The sequence below is a fragment of the Aulonocara stuartgranti genome (genome assembly GCF_965226115.1).
Source record: "Aulonocara stuartgranti genome assembly, chromosome: 1".
In the NCBI taxonomy this organism is placed as follows: domain Eukaryota; kingdom Metazoa; phylum Chordata; class Actinopteri; order Cichliformes; family Cichlidae; genus Aulonocara; species Aulonocara stuartgranti.
The window spans coordinates 20,363,819-20,386,041 of record NC_138939.1 but is presented as its reverse complement, the minus strand read 5'-3'; the positions used below and the strand labels follow the sequence as shown (position 1 = coordinate 20,386,041).

General features: G+C 45.5%; 1 protein-coding gene and 2 long non-coding RNA genes across 12 annotated transcripts; all 3 read right to left on the bottom strand.

Moving 5' to 3' along the window:
• Nucleotides 1-1,855: 1,855 nt before the first annotated feature.
• Nucleotides 1,856-12,373, bottom strand: LOC309707199. Of its 9 annotated transcripts, none has more exons than XR_014276937.1 (7): nucleotides 11,144-12,373; nucleotides 8,052-8,103; nucleotides 6,198-7,487; nucleotides 5,579-5,630; nucleotides 4,963-5,014; nucleotides 4,348-4,399; nucleotides 1,856-3,783 (listed from the first exon to the last, which is right to left on the bottom strand). It is a non-coding gene; the product is annotated as an uncharacterized lncRNA (long non-coding RNA). The 9 variants fall into 9 exon arrangements; XR_014276938.1 differs by having other exon boundaries at nucleotides 1,856-4,399; nucleotides 6,198-6,872; nucleotides 7,436-7,487; XR_014276939.1 differs by having other exon boundaries at nucleotides 1,856-4,399; nucleotides 11,144-11,195; nucleotides 11,469-12,373.
• A 5-nt stretch (nucleotides 12,374-12,378) lies between these two features.
• Nucleotides 12,379-14,999, bottom strand: LOC309709562. 2 transcript variants are annotated; one of them, XR_014277535.1, is made up of 3 exons: nucleotides 14,855-14,999; nucleotides 12,996-14,291; nucleotides 12,379-12,432 (listed from the first exon to the last, which is right to left on the bottom strand). It is a non-coding gene; the product is annotated as an uncharacterized lncRNA (long non-coding RNA). The 2 variants fall into 2 exon arrangements; XR_014277536.1 differs by lacking the exon at nucleotides 12,379-12,432 and having other exon boundaries at nucleotides 12,652-13,669; nucleotides 14,240-14,291.
• A 5,664-nt stretch (nucleotides 15,000-20,663) lies between these two features.
• On the bottom strand, nucleotides 20,664-21,796 carry LOC309706537 (uncharacterized protein). The gene is made up of 4 exons (XM_082533163.1): nucleotides 21,732-21,796; nucleotides 21,543-21,651; nucleotides 21,387-21,457; nucleotides 20,664-20,866 (listed from the first exon to the last, which is right to left on the bottom strand). Exons 1-4 carry the CDS (start codon nucleotides 21,792-21,794, stop codon nucleotides 20,774-20,776), a joined length of 336 nt encoding a protein of 111 aa, XP_082389289.1. The 5' UTR covers nucleotides 21,795-21,796; the 3' UTR covers nucleotides 20,664-20,773.
• Nucleotides 21,797-22,223: the final 427 nt, after the last annotated feature.

Below are 22,223 nucleotides of genomic sequence, written 5' to 3'. Positions count from 1 at the left end.
ATGTAGCAGGGGAGATGCAGCAGATTGACCCGGAATTTATACAGAGTTCATTCCCGCCACAATGAAGGGATTTTCCGGAAGTGGTGTCAGATGTTACCTTGGTTACATAGGCCTAATGTAGAGTCGATTTTTTTTGGAAAACTTTATACAATCAGGCAATCTGAGAACAAAGCATGATGTATAGTGCAGCAAAGTCATGCTACATGTAATTAGCAACCACTTTATTAGGTACATCTGTTCCACTATTCATTGCAGTAATCCACAAATCTTATCCTTTTACATCAGCAGCAACTCAAAGCACTTAGGCATGTAAACATCCTCAAGGAAGCCTGCTGAAACCAAACCAAGCCTCAGATGAAGGAATGTGTATTGCTGTTGTTGTCAGATGGCCTGGTGGGAATATTTCATAGGAGTGGGTTTAAAAAAGAATTATAAGATTATACCTTGAATAATGTGATACTGATTCATTAAATGCTGAATTGATTTTTGAATAAATGTGTATTTTGTAAGAATCGCCAGAATCTCAGGTTAAAGCTATTTCAACAACCACTAAACAGCTAAAACAGCAAATGAAAGCAGGTAAACTTTCTTCCACACAAAGATGTAAACACAAAGTGCGGCCCGACACTTCAAAATCTGTGAGTTGTCGGCTCTACACCAGACACGCTGCCAGGGCTGAAAGTCAACATCTCACAGACTCTGAAGCTGCAGGTTTTTTTGTTTTGTTTTTCAAAAATGACCTCCCACAAGAAAGCTTAATTTCTGCCGTTTAATACAGAAAAAATTTAAACGTTTTAAATCATGCCAAATTGCAAAACGCTTAGCTGTGTCGTACAGATGATATTCAGTTGTACATCTCCTTTAAGCCCCAAGATGTTTCCAAACTACAGATTAGACTACATTAGAGGTTGGATGGCTGATAACTTTCTTCAACTTAATGAGGAGAAAATCAAAGTCCTTGTTTGTGCTCCCGATAAATTTGTGCCCAAGATTATGAAAAATTTAGGTCCTCTTGCTACATTTGGCAAATCCTACTAGGGATCTTGGAGTAAACTTTGACTCAGTTGACTTTGGATGCTCATGTTAAATCTCTGGTTTGCTCCTGTTATTATCATTTAAGAAACAGTGTTGTGTCCACTGTGTCATGCTCAGACCTCGAAATTGTCATACATGCATTTCTTTCATCTCATTTGGACTATTGTAATTCTTTGTTCACTTGTTTATGTAATGCCTCGTTGGAACGTCTGCAGGGTGTTCAGAATGCTGCTGCAAGGCTTCTGACCTAGTCTTCCAAGTACTCTCATGTCACACCCCTGCTGATCCAGCTGCAGTGGCTCCCCATTAAATTCAGTCCGCTTTAAGAATATGACTTTGACATTAGGGGCTCTGCATGAACAGGCACCGACATATATCAGAGATCGTTAATATCCATGCATCTCAAACAGGTCCCTAGGATAATGTGATCAGGGCTTGCTTGCTGGTTGTCCATCATACGAGGCTGAAAACAAAAGGTGACAGAGCTTTTGAAACTGTGGCCCCCAGAGTCTGGAACTCTCTCCATTTGAGCTTGGGATCTAGGGACTCACTGGTCTCTTTTAAAAAACAGCTAAAAACTCATCTGTTAAAACTTGCTTGTGGTTATTTTTTTGTGTGTGTGTTTTAGTTTCTCTGTAATTTTTATCTTGAAAAGTGCTATACAAATAAAATTTTACTTACTTTGTACTTACTTATTTTGCTATGTATAACGTTAGTTTTTCTGAAAATTCTAAGAAATTTCTTTATTAACAAAGTAAACTAAAAATAGTCTTTATTCTATTTTATAGTTTTAAAATTGGATTACAACATACTTGAACATGATATGATTGTGTTTTCACTGTCGGAGCTGTGGATCCATTGATAGCTTTAGTAATCTGAAAATTATTTATATTTTGATTTTTGTCGTTTTTCATTTGCATTAAGATAGGCCGATGCATGGTGATTCTCTGATGTGTATCTGTTTCTACCTGTGTTGATGCTAGGGTGACTAAAGCTAGCCAAGAAGCAGTAAATATGTGAAGCAAAGGAGAAAGATATACTCATCAAATGAACAAAATCATAAGAATATAACACCAGCACTGCAAAATGTAACAAACATATGTTGACATCAAATGGTGTGTTATTTGAACTCTACATGAAACAATGACGCATCTTTTTCTTATAGATTTGTTATTTATTTTTCCCCCAATTGTACAAATTAGTCTGTGTTTGGCCTTAGTGTCCCAGAAATCATATTTATACAAAACTAAATACAACTCGTGAATATGTTTTAAATGGATGTTTCCTCACTTGATGACGAATCATCCATTTACATATTTGCTGAGAACTAAATCTGATGGCACTGAACTTATCAGTGGTTGTTTTAACAAAGCCCCCAAATCCCCTATGAGCAAGCACTTGGCGACAGTGGGGAGGAAAAACTCCCTTTTAACAGGAAGAAACCTCCGACAGAACCAGGCTCAGAAAGGGGTGGCCATCTGTCGCGACCGAGTGGGGTTCAAATCTTCACTGAAATATCAGTTTTATATAAATATGATGTTGAGGCCAAAATACTAATAGGTTCATAGCTCTCACAACTCCTCTGCAAAGGATTTCCCTAAGAGAGAGAAACAGTGGTTATCAAGAACTTGAGCACATTACCTACATATAAATATATGAATAATTATAAATTTGTTGGGTTTTGTTTAACAATGTCAGAAGGAGAGAGGCACTGAGGCACAGTCTTCCGCCCCCCGACGCTCCTGCTGTGCCTCCTCCTTCTGACAGGAACACAGAAAACTCACAACTTCCTGGCCCTGTCGGCTCCTCTGCAGAGGGTTTCCCTAAGAGGGTGGACCTAGCAGGGTCACCGGGGGACGGGGAGCTGTGCCTCACGGCCCTCACTTCGTCGGAGAAACCCTCATGCAGAGTTCAGAAACTTGTGTGTTGAGTATGTCGCTGTGAGCCTCCACCATTTGCTGGTGGGTGCAGCCTGAACTGTCTAGAGACAGACCAGACCAGCTGCACAACACAGACACTTCAAACCTGAGGACAAAAACTAAGAGAACAGAAAAATAAAGGAAACTTAGCTTACAACCATGCAGCGCTACAGGAGACGGCAGCACTGCAGAGGTGAGGACCGGCACCTGTTTGAAAGAGACAAATACACACAAACACACACAACAACAGACGAGAAACAAACACAGAGAGAGGAAAAAGTGGTTATACAGAACTTGAGGACATTACCTACATGTAAATGTATAAATAATTATAAATTTGTTGTGTTTTCTTTAACAATGTCAGAAGGAGAGAGGCACTGAGGCACCGTCTTCCGCCCCCCGACGCTCCTGCTGCGCCTCCTCCTTCTGACAGGAACTGCCTACAGAACAAGTATGAATGATGCCTGAGTGGACACACACAACTCACAAGTTCCTGGCTCTGTCGGCTCCTCTGCAGAGGGTTTCCCTAAGAAGGTGGACCTAGCAGGGTCACCGGGGGACGGGGAGCTGTGCTTCACGGCCCTCACTTCGTCGGAGAAACCCTCATGCAGAGTTCAGAAACTTGTGTGTTGAGTATGTCGCTGTGAGCCTCCACCATTTACTGGTGGGTGCAGCCTGAACTGTCTAGAGACAGACCAGACCAGCTGCACAACACAGACACTTCAAACCTGAGAACAAAAACTAAGAGAACAGAAAAATAAAGGAAACTTAGCTTACAACCATGCAGTGCTACAGGAGACGGCAGCACTGCAGAGGTGAGGACCGGCACCTGTTTGAAAGAGACAAATACACACAAACACACACAACAACAGACGAGAAACAAACACAGAGAGAGGAAAAAGTGGTTATACAGAACTTGAGGACATTACCTACATGTAAATATAGAAATAATTATAAATTTGTTGTTTAACAATGTCAGAAGGAGAGAGGCACTGAGGCACCGTCTTCCGCCCCCCGACGCTCCTGCTGCGCCTCCTCCTTCTGACAGGAACTGCCTACAGAACAAGTATGAATGATGCCTGAGTGGACACACACAACTCACAAGTTCCTGGCTCTGTCGGCTCCTCTGCAGAGGGTTTCCCTAAGAAGGTGGACCTAGCAGGGTCACCGGGGGACGGGGAGCTGTGCCTCACGGCCCTCACTTCGTCGGAAAAACCCTCATGCAGAGTTCAGAAACTTGTGTGTTGAGTATGTCGCTGTGAGCCTCCACCATTTACTGGTGGGTGCAGCCTGAACTGTCTAGAGACAGACCAGACCAGCTGCACAACACAGACACTTCAAACCTGAGAACAAAAACTAAGAGAACAGAAAAAGGAAAGGAAACTTAGCTTACAACCATGCAGCGCTACAGGAGACGGCAGCACTGCAGAGATGAGGACCGGCACCTGTTTGAAAGAGACAAATACACACAAACACACACAACAACAGACGAGAAACAAACACAGAGAGAGGAAAAACTGGTTATACAGAACTTGAGGACATTACCTACATGTAAATATATAAATAATTATAAATTTGTTGTTTAACAATGTCAGAAGGAGAGAGGCACTGAGGCACCGTCTTCCGCCCCCCGACGCTCCTGCTGTGCCTCCTCCTTCTGACAGGAACTGCCTACAGAACAAGCATGAATGATGCCTGAGTGGACAAACACAACTCACAAGTTCCTGGCTCTGTCGGCTCCTCTGCAGAGGGTTTCCCTAAGAAGGTGGACCTAGCAGGGTCACCGGGGGACGGGGAGCTGTGCCTCACGGCCCTCACTTCGTCGGAAAAACCCTCATGCAGAGTTCAGAAACTTGTGTGTTGAGTATGTCGCTGTGAGCCTCCACCATTTGCTGGTGGGTGCAGCCTGAACTGTCTAGAGACAGACCAGACCAGCTGCACAACACAGACACTTCAAACCTGAGGACAAAAACTAAGAGAACAGAAAAATAAAGGAAACTTAGCTTACAACCATGCAGCGCTACAGGAGACGGCAGCACTGCAGAGATGAGGACCGGCACCTGTTTGAAAGAGACAAATACACACAAACACACACAACAACAGATGAGAAACAAACACAGAGAGAGGAAAAAGTGGTTATACAGAACTTGAGGACATTACCTACATGTAAATATAGAAATAATTATAAATTTGTTGTTTAACAATGTCAGAAGGAGAGAGGCACTGAGGCACCGTCTTCCGCCCCCCGACGCTCCTGCTGTGCCTCCTCCTTCTGACAGGAACTGCCTACAGAACAAGCATGAATGATGCCTGAGTGGACAAACACAACTCACAAGTTCCTGGCTCTGTCGGCTCCTCTGCAGAGGGTTTCCCTAAGAAGGTGGACCTAGCAGGGTCACCGGGGGACGGGGAGCTGTGCCTCACGGCCCTCACTTCGTCGGAGAAACCCTCATGCAGAGTTCAGAAACTTGTGTGTTGAGTATGTCGCTGTGAGCCTCCACCATTTACTGGTGGGTGCAGCCTGAACTGTCTAGAGACAGACCAGACCAGCTGCACAACACAGACACTTCAAACCTGAGGACAAAAACTAAGAGAACAGAAAAAGGAAAGGAAACTTAGCTTACAACCATGCAGCGCTACAGGAGACGGCAGCACTGCAGAGGTGAGGACCGGCACCTGTTTGAAAGAGACAAATACACACAAACACACACAACAACAGACGAGAAACAAACACAGAGAGAGGAAAAAGTGGTTATACAGAACTTGAGGACATTACCTACATGTAAATGTATAAATAATTATAAATCTGTTGTGTTTTCTTTAACAATGTCAGAAGGAGAGAGGCACTGAGGCACCGTCTTCCGCCCCCCGACGCTCCTGCTGTGCCTCCTTCTGACAGGAACTGCCTACAGAACAAGCATGAATGATGCCTGAGTGGACAAACACAACTCACAAGTTCCTGGCTCTGTCGGCTCCTCTGCAGAGGGTTTCCCTAAGAAGGTGGACCTAGCAGGGTCACCGGGGGACGGGGAGCTGTGCCTCACGGCCCTCACTTCGTCGGAAAAACCCTCATGCAGAGTTCAGAAACTTGTGTGTTGAGTATGTCGCTGTGAGCCTCCACCATTTGCTGGTGGGTGCAGCCTGAACTGTCTAGAGACAGACCAGACCAGCTGCACAACACAGACACTTCAAACCTGAGGACAAAAACTAAGAGAACAGAAAAATAAAGGAAACTTAGCTTACAACCATGCAGCGCTACAGGAGACGGCAGCACTGCAGAGGTGAGGACCGGCACCTGTTTGAAAGAGACAAATGCACACAAACACACACAACAACAGACGAGAAACAAACACAGAGAGAGGAAAAAGTGGTTATACAGAACTTGAGGACATTACCTACATGTAAATGTATAAATAATTATAAATCTGTTGTGTTTTCTTTAACAATGTCAGAAGGAGAGAGGCACTGAGGCACCGTCTTCCGCCCCCCGACGCTCCTGCTGCGCCTCCTCCTTCTGACAGGAACTGCCTACAGAACAAGCATGAATGATGCCTGAGTGGACAAACACAACTCACAAGTTCCTGGCTCTGTCGGCTCCTCTGCAGAGGGTTTCCCTAAGAAGGTGGACCTAGCAGGGTCACCGGGGGACGGGGAGCTGTGCCTCACGGCCCTCACTTCGTCGGAAAAACCCTCATGCAGAGTTCAGAAACTTGTGTGTTGAGTATGTCGCTGTGAGCCTCCACCATTTACTGGTGGGTGCAGCCTGAACTGTCTAGAGACAGACCAGACCAGCTGCACAACACAGACACTTCAAACCTGAGGACAAAAACTAAGAGAACAGAAAAAGGAAAGGAAACTTAGCTTACAACCATGCAGCGCTACAGGAGACGGCAGCACTGCAGAGGTGAGGACCGGCACCTGTTTGAAAGAGACAAATACACACAAACACACACAACAACAGACGAGAAACAAACACAGAGAGAGGAAAAAGTGGTTATACAGAACTTGAGGACATTACCTACATGTAAATATAGAAATAATTATAAATTTGTTGTTTAACAATGTCAGAAGGAGAGAGGCACTGAGGCACCGTCTTCCGCCCCCCGACGCTCCTGCTGTGCCTCCTCCTTCTGACAGGAACTGCCTACAGAACAAGCATGAATGATGCCTGAGTGGACAAACACAACTCACAAGTTCCTGGCTCTGTCGGCTCCTCTGCAGAGGGTTTCCCTAAGAAGGTGGACCTAGCAGGGTCACCGGGGGACGGGGAGCTGTGCCTCACGGCCCTCACTTTGTCGGAGAAACCCTCATGCAGAGTTCAGAAACTTGTGTGTTGAGTATGTCGCTGTGAGCCTCCACCATTTGCTGGTGGGTGCAGCCTGAACTGTCTAGAGACAGACCAGACCAGCTGCACAACACAGACACTTCAAACCTGAGGACAAAAACTAAGAGAACAGAAAAATAAAGGAAACTTAGCTTACAACCATGCAGCGCTACAGGAGACGGCAGCACTGCAGAGGTGAGGACCGGCACCTGTTTGAAAGAGACAAATACACACAAACACACACAACAACAGACGAGAAACAAACACAGAGAGAGGAAAAAGTGGTTATACAGAACTTGAGGACATTACCTACATGTAAATATAGAAATAATTATAAATTTGTTGTTTAACAATGTCAGAAGGAGAGAGGCACTGAGGCACCGTCTTCCGCCCCCCGACGCTCCTGCTGCGCCTCCTCCTTCTGACAGGAACTGCCTACAGAACAAGTATGAATGATGCCTGAGTGGACAAACACAACTCACAAGTTCCTGGCTCTGTCGGCTCCTCTGCAGAGGGTTTCCCTAAGAAGGTGGACCTAGCAGGGTCACCGGGGGACGGGGAGCTGTGCCTCACGGCCCTCACTTCGTCGGAAAAACCCTCATGCAGAGTTCAGAAACTTGTGTGTTGAGTATGTCGCTGTGAGCCTCCACCATTTACTGGTGGGTGCAGCCTGAACTGTCTAGAGACAGACCAGACCAGCTGCACAACACAGACACTTCAAACCTGAGAACAAAAACTAAGAGAACAGAAAAAGGAAAGGAAACTTAGCTTACAACCATGCAGCACTACAGGAGACGGCAGCACTGCAGAGATGAGGACCGGCACCTGTTTGAAAGAGACAAATACACACAAACACACACAACAACAGACGAGAAACAAACACAGAGAGAGGAAAAAGTGGTTATACAGAACTTGAGGACATTACCTACATGTAAATATAGAAATAATTATAAATTTGTTGTGTTTTCTTTAACAATGTCAGAAGGAGAGAGGCACTGAGGCACCGTCTTCCGCCCCCCGACGCTCCTGCTGTGCTTCCTCCTTCTGACAGGAACTGCCTACAGAACAAGCATGAATGATGCCTGAGTGGACACACACAACTCACAAGTTCCTGGCTCTGTCGGCTCCTCTGCAGAGGGTTTCCCTAAGAGGGTGGACCTAGCAGGGTCACCGGGGGACGGGGAGCTGTGCCTCACGGCCCTCACTTCGTCGGAAAAACCCTCATGCAGAGTTCAGAAACTTGTGTGTTGAGTATGTCGCTGTGAGCCTCCACCATTTACTGGTGGGTGCAGCCTGAACTGTCTAGAGACAGACCAGACCAGCTGCACAACACAGACACTTCAAACCTGAGGACAAAAACTAAGAGAACAGAAAAATAAAGGAAACTTAGCTTACAACCATGCAGCGCTACAGGAGACGGCAGCACTGCAGAGGTGAGGACCGGCACCTGTTTGAAAGAGACAAATACACACAAACACACACAACAACAGACGAGAAACAAACACAGAGAGAGGAAAAAGTGGTTATACAGAACTTGAGGACATTACCTACATGTAAATATAGAAATAATTATAAATTTGTTGTTTAACAATGTCAGAAGGAGAGAGGCACTGAGGCACCGTCTTCCGCCCCCCGACGCTCCTGCTGTGCTTCCTCCTTCTGACAGGAACTGCCTACAGAACAAGCATGAATGATGCCTGAGTGGACAAACACAACTCACAAGTTCCTGGCTCTGTCGGCTCCTCTGCAGAGGGTTTCCCTAAGAAGGTGGACCTAGCAGGGTCACCGGGGGACGGGGAGCTGTGCCTCACGGCCCTCACTTTGTCGGAGAAACCCTCATGCAGAGTTCAGAAACTTGTGTGTTGAGTATGTCGCTGTGAGCCTCCACCATTTGCTGGTGGGTGCAGCCTGAACTGTCTAGAGACAGACCAGACCAGCTGCACAACACAGACACTTCAAACCTGAGGACAAAAACTAAGAGAACAGAAAAAGGAAAGGAAACTTAGCTTACAACCATGCAGCACTACAGGAGACGGCAGCACTGCAGAGATGAGGACCGGCACCTGTTTGAAAGAGACAAATGCACACAAACACACACAACAACAGACGAGAAACAAACACAGAGAGAGGAAAAAGTGGTTATACAGAACTTGAGGACATTACCTACATGTAAATGTATAAATAATTATAAATCTGTTGTGTTTTCTTTAACAATGTCAGAAGGAGAGAGGCACTGAGGCACCGTCTTCCGCCCCCCGACGCTCCTGCTGTGCCTCCTCCTTCTGACAGGAACTGCCTACAGAACAACCATGAATGATGCCTGAGTGGACAAACACAACTCACAAGTTCCTGGCTCTGTCGGCTCCTCTGCAGAGGGTTTCCCTAAGAAGGTGGACCTAGCAGGGTCACCGGGGGACGGGGAGCTGTGCCTCACGGCCCTCACTTCGTCGGAAAAACCCTCATGCAGAGTTCAGAAACTTGTGTGTTGAGTATGTCGCTGTGAGCCTCCACCATTTGCTGGTGGGTGCAGCCTGAACTGTCTAGAGACAGACCAGACCAGCTGCACAACACAGACACTTCAAACCTGAGAACAAAAACTAAGAGAACAGAAAAATAAAGGAAACTTAGCTTACAACCATGCAGTGCTACAGGAGACGGCAGCACTGCAGAGATGAGGACCGGCACCTGTTTGAAAGAGACAAATACACACAAACACACACAACAACAGACGAGAAACAAACACAGAGAGAGGAAAAAGTGGTTATACAGAACTTGAGGACATTACCTACATGTAAATATATAAATAATTATAAATTTGTTGTTTAACAATGTCAGAAGGAGAGAGGCACTGAGGCACCGTCTTCCGCCCCCCGACGCTCCTGTTGCGCCTCCTCCTTCTGACAGGAACTGCCTACAGAACAAGCATGAATGATGCCTGAGTGGACAAACACAACTCACAAGTTCCTGGCTCTGTCGGCTCCTCTGCAGAGGGTTTCCCTAAGAAGGTGGACCTAGCAGGGTCACCGGGGGACGGGGAGCTGTGCCTCACGGCCCTCACTTCGTCGGAGAAACCCTCATGCAGAGTTCAGAAACTTGTGTGTTGAGTATGTTGCTGTGAGCCTCCACCATTTACTGGTGGGTGCAGCCTGAACTGTCTAGAGACAGACCAGACCAGCTGCACAACACAGACACTTCAAACCTGAGAACAAAAACTAAGAGAACAGAAAAAGGAAAGGAAACTTAGCTTACAACCATGCAGCGCTACAGGAGACGGCAGCACTGCAGAGGTGAGGACCGGCACCTGTTTGAAAGAGACAAATACACACAAACACACACAACAACAGACAAGAAACAAACACAGAGAGAGGAAAAAGTGGTTATACAGAACTTGAGGACATTACCTACATGTAAATATAGAAATAATTATAAATTTGTTGTTTAACAATGTCAGAAGGAGAGAGGCACTGAGGCACCGTCTTCCGCCCCCCGACGCTCCTGCTGCGCCTCCTCCTTCTGACAGGAACTGCCTACAGAACAAGCATGAATGATGCCTGAGTGGACAAACACAACTCACAAGTTCCTGGCTCTGTCGGCTCCTCTGCAGAGGGTTTCCCTAAGAAGGTGGACCTAGCAGGGTCACCGGGGGACGGGGAGCTGTGCCTCACGGCCCTCACTTTGTCGGAGAAACCCTCATGCAGAGTTCAGAAACTTGTGTGTTGAGTATGTCGCTGTGAGCCTCCACCATTTGCTGGTGGGTGCAGCCTGAACTGTCTAGAGACAGACCAGACCAGCTGCACAACACAGACACTTCAAACCTGAGAACAAAAACTAAGAGAACAGAAAAAGGAAAGGAAACTTAGCTTACAACCATGCAGCGCTACAGGAGACGGCAGCACTGCAGAGATGAGGACCGGCACCTGTTTGAAAGAGACAAATACACACAAACACACACAACAACAGACGAGAAACAAACACAGAGAGAGGAAAAAGTGGTTATACAGAACTTGAGGACATTACCTACATGTAAATATAGAAATAATTATAAATTTGTTGTTTAACAATGTCAGAAGGAGAGAGGCACTGAGGCACCGTCTTCCGCCCCCCGACGCTCCTGCTGTGCTTCCTCCTTCTGACAGGAACTGCCTACAGAACAAGCATGAATGATGCCTGAGTGGACAAACACAACTCACAAGTTCCTGGCTCTGTCGGCTCCTCTGCAGAGGGTTTCCCTAAGAAGGTGGACCTAGCAGGGTCACCGGGGGACGGGGAGCTGTGCCTCACGGCCCTCACTTTGTCGGAGAAACCCTCATGCAGAGTTCAGAAACTTGTGTGTTGAGTATGTCGCTGTGAGCCTCCACCATTTGCTGGTGGGTGCAGCCTGAACTGTCTAGAGACAGACCAGACCAGCTGCACAACACAGACACTTCAAACCTGAGGACAAAAACTAAGAGAACAGAAAAATAAAGGAAACTTAGCTTACAACCATGCAGCGCTACAGGAGACGGCAGCACTGCAGAGATGAGGACCGGCACCTGTTTGAAAGAGACAAATACACACAAACACACACAACAACAGACGAGAAACAAACACAGAGAGAGGAAAAAGTGGTTATACAGAACTTGAGGACATTACCTACATGTAAATATAGAAATAATTATAAATCTGTTGTGTTTTCTTTAACAATGTCAGAAGGAGAGAGGCACTGAGGCACCGTCTTCCGCCCCCCGACGCTCCTGCTGCACCTCCTCCTTCTGACAGGAACTGCCTACAGAACAAGCATGAATGATGCCTGAGTGGACAAACACAACTCACAAGTTCCTGGCTCTGTCGGCTCCTCTGCAGAGGGTTTCCCTAAGAAGGTGGACCTAGCAGGGTCACCGGGGGACGGGGAGCTGTGCCTCACGGCCCTCACTTCGTCGGAAAAACCCTCATGCAGAGTTCAGAAACTTGTGTGTTGAGTATGTCGCTGTGAGCCTCCACCATTTACTGGTGGGTGCAGCCTGAACTGTCTAGAGACAGACCAGACCAGCTGCACAACACAGACACTTCAAACCTGAGGACAAAAACTAAGAGAACAGAAAAATAAAGGAAACTTAGCTTACAACCATGCAGCGCTACAGGAGACGGCAGCACTGCAGAGATGAGGACCGGCACCTGTTTGAAAGAGACAAATGCACACAAACACACACAACAACAGACGAGAAACAAACACAGAGAGAGGAAAAAGTGGTTATACAGAACTTGAGGACATTACCTACATGTAAATATAGAAATAATTATAAATTTGTTGTTTAACAATGTCAGAAGGAGAGAGGCACTGAGGCACCGTCTTCCGCCCCCCGACGCTCCTGCTGCGCCTCCTCCTTCTGACAGGAACTGCCTACAGAACAAGCATGAATGATGCCTGAGTGGACAAACACAACTCACAAGTTCCTGGCTCTGTCGGCTCCTCTGCAGAGGGTTTCCCTAAGAAGGTGGACCTAGCAGGGTCACCGGGGGACGGGGAGCTGTGCCTCACGGCCCTCACTTCGTCGGAGAAACCCTCATGCAGAGTTCAGAAACTTGTGTGTTGAGTATGTCGCTGTGAGCCTCCACCATTTACTGGTGGGTGCAGCCTGAACTGTCTAGAGACAGACCAGACCAGCTGCACAACACAGACACTTCAAACCTGAGGACAAAAACTAAGAGAACAGAAAAATAAAGGAAACTTAGCTTACAACCATGCAGCGCTACAGGAGACGGCAGCACTGCAGAGGTGAGGACCGGCACCTGTTTGAAAGAGACAAATACACACAAACACACACAACAACAGACGAGAAACAAACACAGAGAGAGGAAAAAGTGGTTATACAGAACTTGAGGACATTACCTACATGTAAATGTATAAATAATTATAAATCTGTTGTGTTTTCTTTAACAATGTCAGAAGGAGAGAGGCACTGAGGCACCGTCTTCCGCCCCCCGACGCTCCTGCTGTGCTTCCTCCTTCTGACAGGAACTGCCTACAGAACAAGCATGAATGATGCCTGAGTGGACAAACACAACTCACAAGTTCCTGGCTCTGTCGGCTCCTCTGCAGAGGGTTTCCCTAAGAAGGTGGACCTAGCAGGGTCACCGGGGGACGGGGAGCTGTGCCTCACAGCCCTCACTTCGTCGGAAAAACCCTCATGCAGAGTTCAGAAACTTGTGTGTTGAGTATGTCGCTGTGAGCCTCCACCATTTACTGGTGGGTGCAGCCTGAACTGTCTAGAGACAGACCAGACCAGCTGCACAACACAGACACTTCAAACCTGAGGACAAAAACTAAGAGAACAGAAAAATAAAGGAAACTTAGCTTACAACCATGCAGCGCTACAGGAGACGGCAGCACTGCAGAGGTGAGGACCGGCACCTGTTTGAAAGAGACAAATACACACAAACACACACAACAACAGACGAGAAACAAACACAGAGAGAGGAAAAAGTGGTTATACAGAACTTGAGGACATTACCTACATGTAAATGTATAAATAATTATAAATCTGTTGTGTTTTCTTTAACAATGTCAGAAGGAGAGAGGCACTGAGGCACCGTCTTCCGCCCCCCGACGCTCCTGCTGTGCTTCCTCCTTCTGACAGGAACTGCCTACAGAACAAGCATGAATGATGCCTGAGTGGACAAACACAACTCACAAGTTCCTGGCTCTGTCGGCTCCTCTGCAGAGGGTTTCCCTAAGAAGGTGGACCTAGCAGGGTCACCGGGGGACGGGGAGCTGTGCCTCACGGCCCTCACTTCGTCGGAAAAACCCTCATGCAGAGTTCAGAAACTTGTGTGTTGAGTATGTCGCTGTGAGCCTCCACCATTTGCTGGTGGGTGCAGCCTGAACTGTCTAGAGACAGACCAGACCAGCTGCACAACACAGACACTTCAAACCTGAGAACAAAAACTAAGAGAACAGAAAAATAAAGGAAACTTAGCTTACAACCATGCAGCGCTACAGGAGACGGCAGCACTGCAGAGATGAGGACCGGCACCTGTTTGAAAGAGACAAATGCACACAAACACACACAACAACAGACGAGAAACAAACACAGAGAGAGGAAAAAGTGGTTATACAGAACTTGAGGACATTACCTACATGTAAATATAGAAATAATTATAAATTTGTTGTTTAACAATGTCAGAAGGAGAGAGGCACTGAGGCACCGTCTTCCGCCCCCCGACGCTCCTGCTGCGCCTCCTCCTTCTGACAGGAACTGCCTACAGAACAAGCATGAATGATGCCTGAGTGGACACACACAACTCACAAGTTCCTGGCTCTGTCGGCTCCTCTGCAGAGGGTTTCCCTAAGAAGGTGGACCTAGCAGGGTCACCGGGGGACGGGGAGCTGTGCCTCACGGCCCTCACTTCGTCGGAGAAACCCTCATGCAGAGTTCAGAAACTTGTGTGTTGAGTATGTCGCTGTGAGCCTCCACCATTTACTGGTGGGTGCAGCCTGAACTGTCTAGAGACAGACCAGACCAGCTGCACAACACAGACACTTCAAACCTGAGGACAAAAACTAAGAGAACAGAAAAATAAAGGAAACTTAGCTTACAACCATGCAGCGCTACAGGAGACGGCAGCACTGCAGAGGTGAGGACCGGCACCTGTTTGAAAGAGACAAATACACACAAACACACACAACAACAGACGAGAAACAAACACAGAGAGAGGAAAAAGTGGTTATACAGAACTTGAGGACATTACCTACATGAAAATATATAAATAATTATAAATATAAGAAAGAAATAAGAAAGAAAACGTTGCTTCAAACCATGCAGGATTACAGGAGACGGCAGCTGTCTAGAGGGGAGTTTGTGTGATTCTTTTTCTGTCAGTGAACAACCTAAAAACAGGAAAAAAGAAAGAAAACTTACCTTCGAAATCTGTAGGGTTGTTTCCTCTGAGACATGTTGGAGTCTGTAAACAGCTACTCCAAAAAGGATCCAGGTGTTTCAAAATACTTCTTTGGTGAACGTTTCAATTCTGCTAACATAAATGCTGCAACTAATGAACTAAAATTCATTGCTTTTCACCCCTATTTATAGACTTTTGCGGATCAACGGATCAAAGCATCACAGGACCAAATTTGTTGTAAGATTCTAAATATATGTGACGCCATCATCCTGTAAGCTTTGGAGCGTGATGTCACAGGGGCGGGCCACGCCCCCCGCCGCCATGACAGTAGGCCAGACTAAGGATACAGCTGCAGCTACGGTTCGTTAGCAGGGAGTTAGCTCGCTAGCTTCTATGTAAATACAATATAGCATGTCCTGACTGCGGGTTTTGGAAACAAATTAAAACGTACAGCTCTGCTATCACTTCCAGCATAAATGAAGACCGAAAACTAAACAGCAGTGACGTTTGTAGGGTTACTGAAGTTGGGCTAGCTGGTATATAATGATGTGCTATGTGACCGCTAGCGACACAGCTATGTTAGCATAATATAAACAAGCTAACTTTTTTTCCACTCGATAAAAATTAACGTGAGTGTTCTCGGTGGTCAGGAACAAATATGGCAGGATGACATTTAAAAAAAAAAAAGTAATTCAGAGTTGAATTTGCAGGACGGATGTGACTAGGGTTGCCAACCGTCCCTTAAAAAACGGAATCGTCCCGTATTTAGAAACAAAAGTACACGTCCCGTATTGAGCTAATAAGGGACGCACTTTGTCCCGTAATACAGTGAGAATCAAAAGTAGTCTATAACTTTTAATGGAATTAACACTTTGTTTGAAAACATAATTCCTAGCCCCTCTCCTGCTTTGTGACCAATGAGCTGACAGCACACTTATGACAATTCGAGTATGACAAGTCAGATTACCGCTCATCTCATTGGTTGAGGAAAGGTCGCTTACGGAGAAAATACCGGAAGACAACCGATGACCACAACAACAAGCATGGCCAACAGGGAAACAAACGCCGACACTGCGGTGCAAGTCTCGGACGGCACACTGTGCGTCCATAAAATGAAGGTTATAACAGAAAATCTGTCGCTCGCTCTCTCTGTCTTTCACTCACACAGACACACCACCACATCAACTTTGCTAAATTGCTAATGAAAAACATTGATCAGGCAGCTGTGATTGAGCAGCAATGTAAATCCAACTATTTTCACGGTTGTTGTGGTCGTGATAATTTTGTGATGCCACATGGAAAAGGCTCGGATGAGCTTTCCAAAGTTCTACAAGTTGTGCCTCCATCGCTTGTGTCCAGATCACACGCTGCACAGCTGTGCTGCAACGTCTTTTTCACCGACGTTTACGTGTTTGCGCGTGTGCAGCTGCGGTGACACCCTCACGAGCGATTGATGATCGGGAGCTGGTCGTGAGGTGTTAATCGCTTCTCGTTACCCCACGTATACTACACGACGCACGATGAAGGCCAAAATCGGGCTGATCACCAAATCGGTCGCACGACTCAAAAATCGGCTCAAAATGGGCCAAAAATCGCACAGTGTGAGCCCAGCATTAGAGCAGCAATGTTTGTTCGCTCAGAGAAAGAAAAAAAAAGGCTGCAAAAGTACAGGGAGGAATGGGAAAAGGAAAACACCTGGCTGGAAAAGTGCACTATAAAGCGCACTGCACTGTGTGCTGGCGCACTTTTTTCCATAGGCATGCTTCTATTGGTGGGCACATGAAGAACATGAGGGGCATGAAAGCTCGGGGACCCCTTTACCAATTTTTTGTCCGCCAGGCCACGGCAGAAGCAGATATGGTATGTAAACACTGGTTTGTGTTTTTTTAAACCCTCTGGTTAAGGTTAATATGGGCATGTGCAGTGAATATCAGGGCTATGTGGCCAGAAGTGTAATAATATAATTTATTTTGTGTAATAAACAACTGCAAGGATAGATGATTACAACAAATAGATCACTAATACATAAAAGTAATACATAGATGAATAATGATGATGAGTTAAGATGCGTAATCATGGGAACAAGTGGGTTTACAAACAGGAGCAGCTGATTAGCATTAGAAAAGCTGAAATAATACCTCAACTGAAGCCAACTGTACTAAATGCACTAAATGTGCACTGTTACAAGAATATTTTTCGTTCTATTGCTTTCTATTAATTTATATAATTTTAAGTTAAGTAGGACAGAGTTCTTTTAAAGAAAGATTTACTTATATTCTCAAAAGTTAAGCATGACAGGCTTCTGTTTAAGAAAGAGACCTGTTTTACTGTGTTAATGTTGTCATTGTGAGCTAAAAATAAATGGCTAAATGATCATTTGTTTCCCATATGGTCATATCACAAAGAATATGCATCTGCTTAAATCAAGTTCAAGTCAAATGGTTAAAAAATAATTTCACACACAAAAAAAGAGCTACCACACTGGGAAGGGTGAAGACAACTGGGTTGCCCGGCCCTGGCCACGAGGTGTCCCTTATTTATTTTTCAGGGAGTTGGCAACCCTAGATGTGACTCAGCTTTCACTGAAACATGAATAGTAACCAACTAACTTAGAGGCTGCCAGAGTGGTTTTGATGCCCCAAATCATTATTGTCTCTTCATTAACAGAAATAAGAATGGCAGGATGCTGTAAAAGGACCAAACTTCAGCCAGCTGAACAACTGAGATAATCCATCCACAATACGAGGTTAGTCATTCATATACTGCTGCATGGGCTGGGCTGTAGTTACATCCTAAGGTTTTAAAAACTGAGCTTAAATAAATGATTAGCGGTAATAAAAGCCGAGGGAGGTCAACAGGGATCACTGACTGTTTTAGGAGCTTTTTGAGATCAAATAGAAGAAAATACATAACATTAAACATGTTAACAGCACAAAAGCCATATTAAACGCAGACTACTTTAGACCCGGAAGTAGGATTCGTCGCGTCATCACTGAACAACCGGATTAAAAGGCTTTTAGTGTTTGTTTGTTTTTCCAATGCGCTGCAGTCATAGATAATGAGATAAAACATGCTAATGTGTGATGCTGCTGCTGTAATTTATGCACATTTCTGCTGCCAAACAATAATTCCAGCAAAAATTTAAGTAGGTATGACGGTTTGCCACTTAACTTTGCCCATCAGAGTATGTTTGTAGCTGATATTCATAAAGCCAGTACGGTTTGACACTTCTTTTTACCCACTAAAGTGTGCTTGTAGGTCACATTCACAAAGGTAGCATGTTTTGGCACACAATTCTTCCTGTCAGAGTATGCTTCTAGTTATCAGAATCAGAATCGTGTTTATTGGCCAAGTATATGTGCAGACACATACAGGGAATTTGGTTCCGGTAGATGGTGGCTCTCAAGCACAGCAATGTAAATCACTCTCTCACACACACACACACACACACACACACACACACACACACACACGTCTATATATACACATTACACATACATACACAAAGCTGTGTAAACCAACTATAAATAACGGATCTAAACTTATATACATAAAATACAGAAATGAATGAGGTGGAATGAATACTACAAAATGTACATAAGGTGCAGCTGCAGTCTGGCAGTGGGAGCAGTGTGACAGGTCAACTGTTAAGAAGGGAGATGGCGAGGGAAAAGAAACTGTTCCTGTGTCGGGTGGTCCTGGTCTGCAGGCTTCTGTACTGTCTGCCAGAGGGCAGCAGATCAAAAAGTCTGTGTCCAGGGTGTGAGGGGTCTGTGATGATTTTCCCTGCCCATTTCCTGGTTCTTGAGAGGTACAGATCCTGGATGGAGGGCAGGGGGGTGCCGATGATCCTTTCTGCTGCCCGTACAGTCCGCTGCAATCTGCTCCTGTCCTGTTTAGTGGCTGCTCCATACTAGACTGTGATGGAGGAGCACAGGACAGACTCAATGACCGCAGTGTAGAACTGGATCAGCAGCTCCTGTGGAAGACTGTACTTCCCCAGTTGTCTCAGGAAGTACATCCTCTGCTGGGTCTTTTTGAGGATGGCGTTGATGTTGGTCTCCCACTTCAGGTCCTGGGAGATGGTTGTACCCAGGAACTTGAAGGTCTTCACAGTCGACACAGGGCTGTCTGATATGGTGAGGGGGAGCAGAGTTGAGGGATGTCTCCTGAAGTCCACTGTCATCTCTACAGTCTTAAGAGTGTTCAGCTCCAGATTGTGCTGACTGCACCAGATTACCAGCCGCTCAACTTCCTGCCGGTATGCAGACTCATCACCATCTTGAATGAGGCCAATGACAGTGGTGTCATATGCAAACTTTAGGAGTTTGACAGCCGAGTTCTTGGAGGTGCAGTCGTTAGTGTAGAGGGAGAACAGTAGTGGTGAGAGGACACATCCTTGAGGGGCACCAATACTGAGGGACCGGGTTTCAGAGGTGATCTCCCCCAGCCTCACTTGTTGCTTTCTGTCTGTCAGGAAGCTGGTGATCCACTGACAGGTAGCTGGTGACACGCTGAGCTGGGAGAGTTTGGAGGAAAGAAGTTCAGGCACAATGGTGTTAAAAGCTGAACTAAAGTCCACAAACAGGACCCTGGCATAAGTTCCCGGGTGGTCAAGGTGTTGCAGGATGTAATGCAGCCCCATGTTCACTGCATCATCCACCGACCTGTTTGCCCGGTAGGCAAACTGCAGAGGGTCCAGCTGGTGGCCTGTAATGTCTTTCAGATGGGCTAACACCAGTCGTTCGAAGGATTTTATGACCACAGACGTCAAGGCGACAGGTCTGTAGTCATTCAAGTCCTGTGATGGTGGGTTTCTTGGGAACAGGGATGATGGTGGAGTGTTTGAAGCAGGAGGGAACTTCACACAGCTCCAGGGATCTGTTGAAGATGTGAGTAAAGATGGGAGCCAGCTGTTCAGCACAGGTTTTGAGGCAGGAGGGTGAGACGCCGTCTGGTCCGGGGGCTTTCCTGGGCTTCTGTTTCTGGAATAGTCGGCTCACATCCTCAGTGTGTATTCTGAGTTTCAGGGAGGAGGAAAGGGGGGTGAGAGGTTTGGTGGAGGTCGTTGAGTCTGGATTGGGGAGGGTGGGGGTGGTCGTTGAGACTGGATTGGGGAGGGTGAAGGGGGGAGAGGTGGAAGGTGTGTTGGGGGTCAATGTCTGAAGCAATAATAATATATAATAACAAAGGCAGCATGTTTTGGCACGTAATTCTTCCCGTCAGAATTATGCTTCTAGTTTATAATAACAACGGTAGCATGTTTTGGCACGTAATTCTTCCCTATAATAATTATATTTCTTGCTCTTATTAACAAAGGTAGCATGTTTTGGCACGTAATTCTTGCCAACAGAATTATGCTTCTAGTTTATAATAACAACAGTAGCATGGTTTGGCACTTGTTTGTAGAAGCAGTCTGCATGCCAAGGTGCTTAAGTTATACAGCTGTCACCATTGAAGTGACTGGAACACCTGACTATATAAACTTTGACAATGAATTCACTCCATTATAGTTACAGTATATATTTACTGAATATATTTACAGATACATATATTTGACATTTATAGATCCAACAGAACACAGGGAGAAAGAACTGAAAAAGAAACTGTGTACAAATTATGCACATTTGTCGCACAGGTACTTGACCAGGCTGCTCTCATATTGAGCACATCCAAAATGTGCCCATCTGGAACAAAACTCGCACTGCACCTGAAGAGGGAGAAGGGGGGGGGGGGGGGGTGTAAGTGTGCTAACCAACATTATGAATTTGATGAGAAAATAATTACTACAGTGGCTTGCAAAAGTATTCGGCCCCTGTGAACTTTTCCACATTTTGTCAGATTGCATTCACAAACATGAATCAATTTTATTGGAATTCCACGTGAAAGACCAATGTCTCTACCAGTCTCTAGCTGGTAGAGACATACCCTAAAAGACTTGCAGCTGTAATTGCAGATAAAGGTGGTTCTACAAAGTATTGACTCAGGGGGCTGAATAATTACGCACACCCCACTTTTCAATTATTCATTTGTAAAAATTGTTTGGAATCATGTATGATTGTTGTTCCACTTCTCATGTGTACACCACTTTGTATTGGTCTTTCACGTGGAATTCCAATTAAAATTGATTTGTGTTTGTGGCTGTAATGTGACAAAATGTGGAAAAGTTCAAGGGGGCCAAATACTATTGCAAGCCACTGTATATTGCATTTGTGGTTTATTTGTTTTACCATTTCAATCATACTGGAGTCAGGATCGGCTTCCAGCATGGAACAAACGACACAGTAGTCATCAGCATTACCTAGAAACACACTGACGTTCAACCTAACAGTTTTAAACAAAACTGAAAGTGCTATTGCAATACAAAAGCACATGACTCAACTTACTTCGATGTTCTAGCAGTTCGCAAGCAATTTCAGTGCGGTGCAGCCCAATGGCTTCTGGAGTGGACAGCACCCTAGTAACCTCTCCACTCAGAAGGTAGTGTTCGGCAAACTGTAAAATATGTTACAGTAATTGCAATTGATTAACTTAATTCTAGTTAAATACATTAAATACAATTGCTTATTAAATACCTTCAACACTAAAACTGCACAACTGAAGGAGTCCATCTGCTTGTTGTGTGGCAGAGTCTCCATTTTCCAATCCACTCGGGACTCTTCCTTTCCTTTCATCTTCAGAAAATTAAGTTTTTCAGTCTAACACATTTTCCACTGAAGTCATCAATTGTGCAGGGACCTGAAAAATCCGGTTCAAGTCTTCCTCCTTTTCGCCCACGTTTCCTCATATTTAGAAGCAGAATTTGATCCCCTACATTGTACACAACATTTTTACACTTTTTCAGGGCCCGCTTGGCGTATGCAACCTTTTGCTTGTCTTGTGACTTCGCAATGTTTTCTTGTGCATTTTCTTTAACTGCATGTTGTGCTTCACTTTCAGACTGTACATAGTCACTGTACCTTTTGCCGTCTGGCAGAATGATGTTGGAAATCTAAAATTTTGTAGATATTAGCGATTAAAACAAGATGATATCATATTCATAAAGACATTACTGGGTTTTTTTCTTA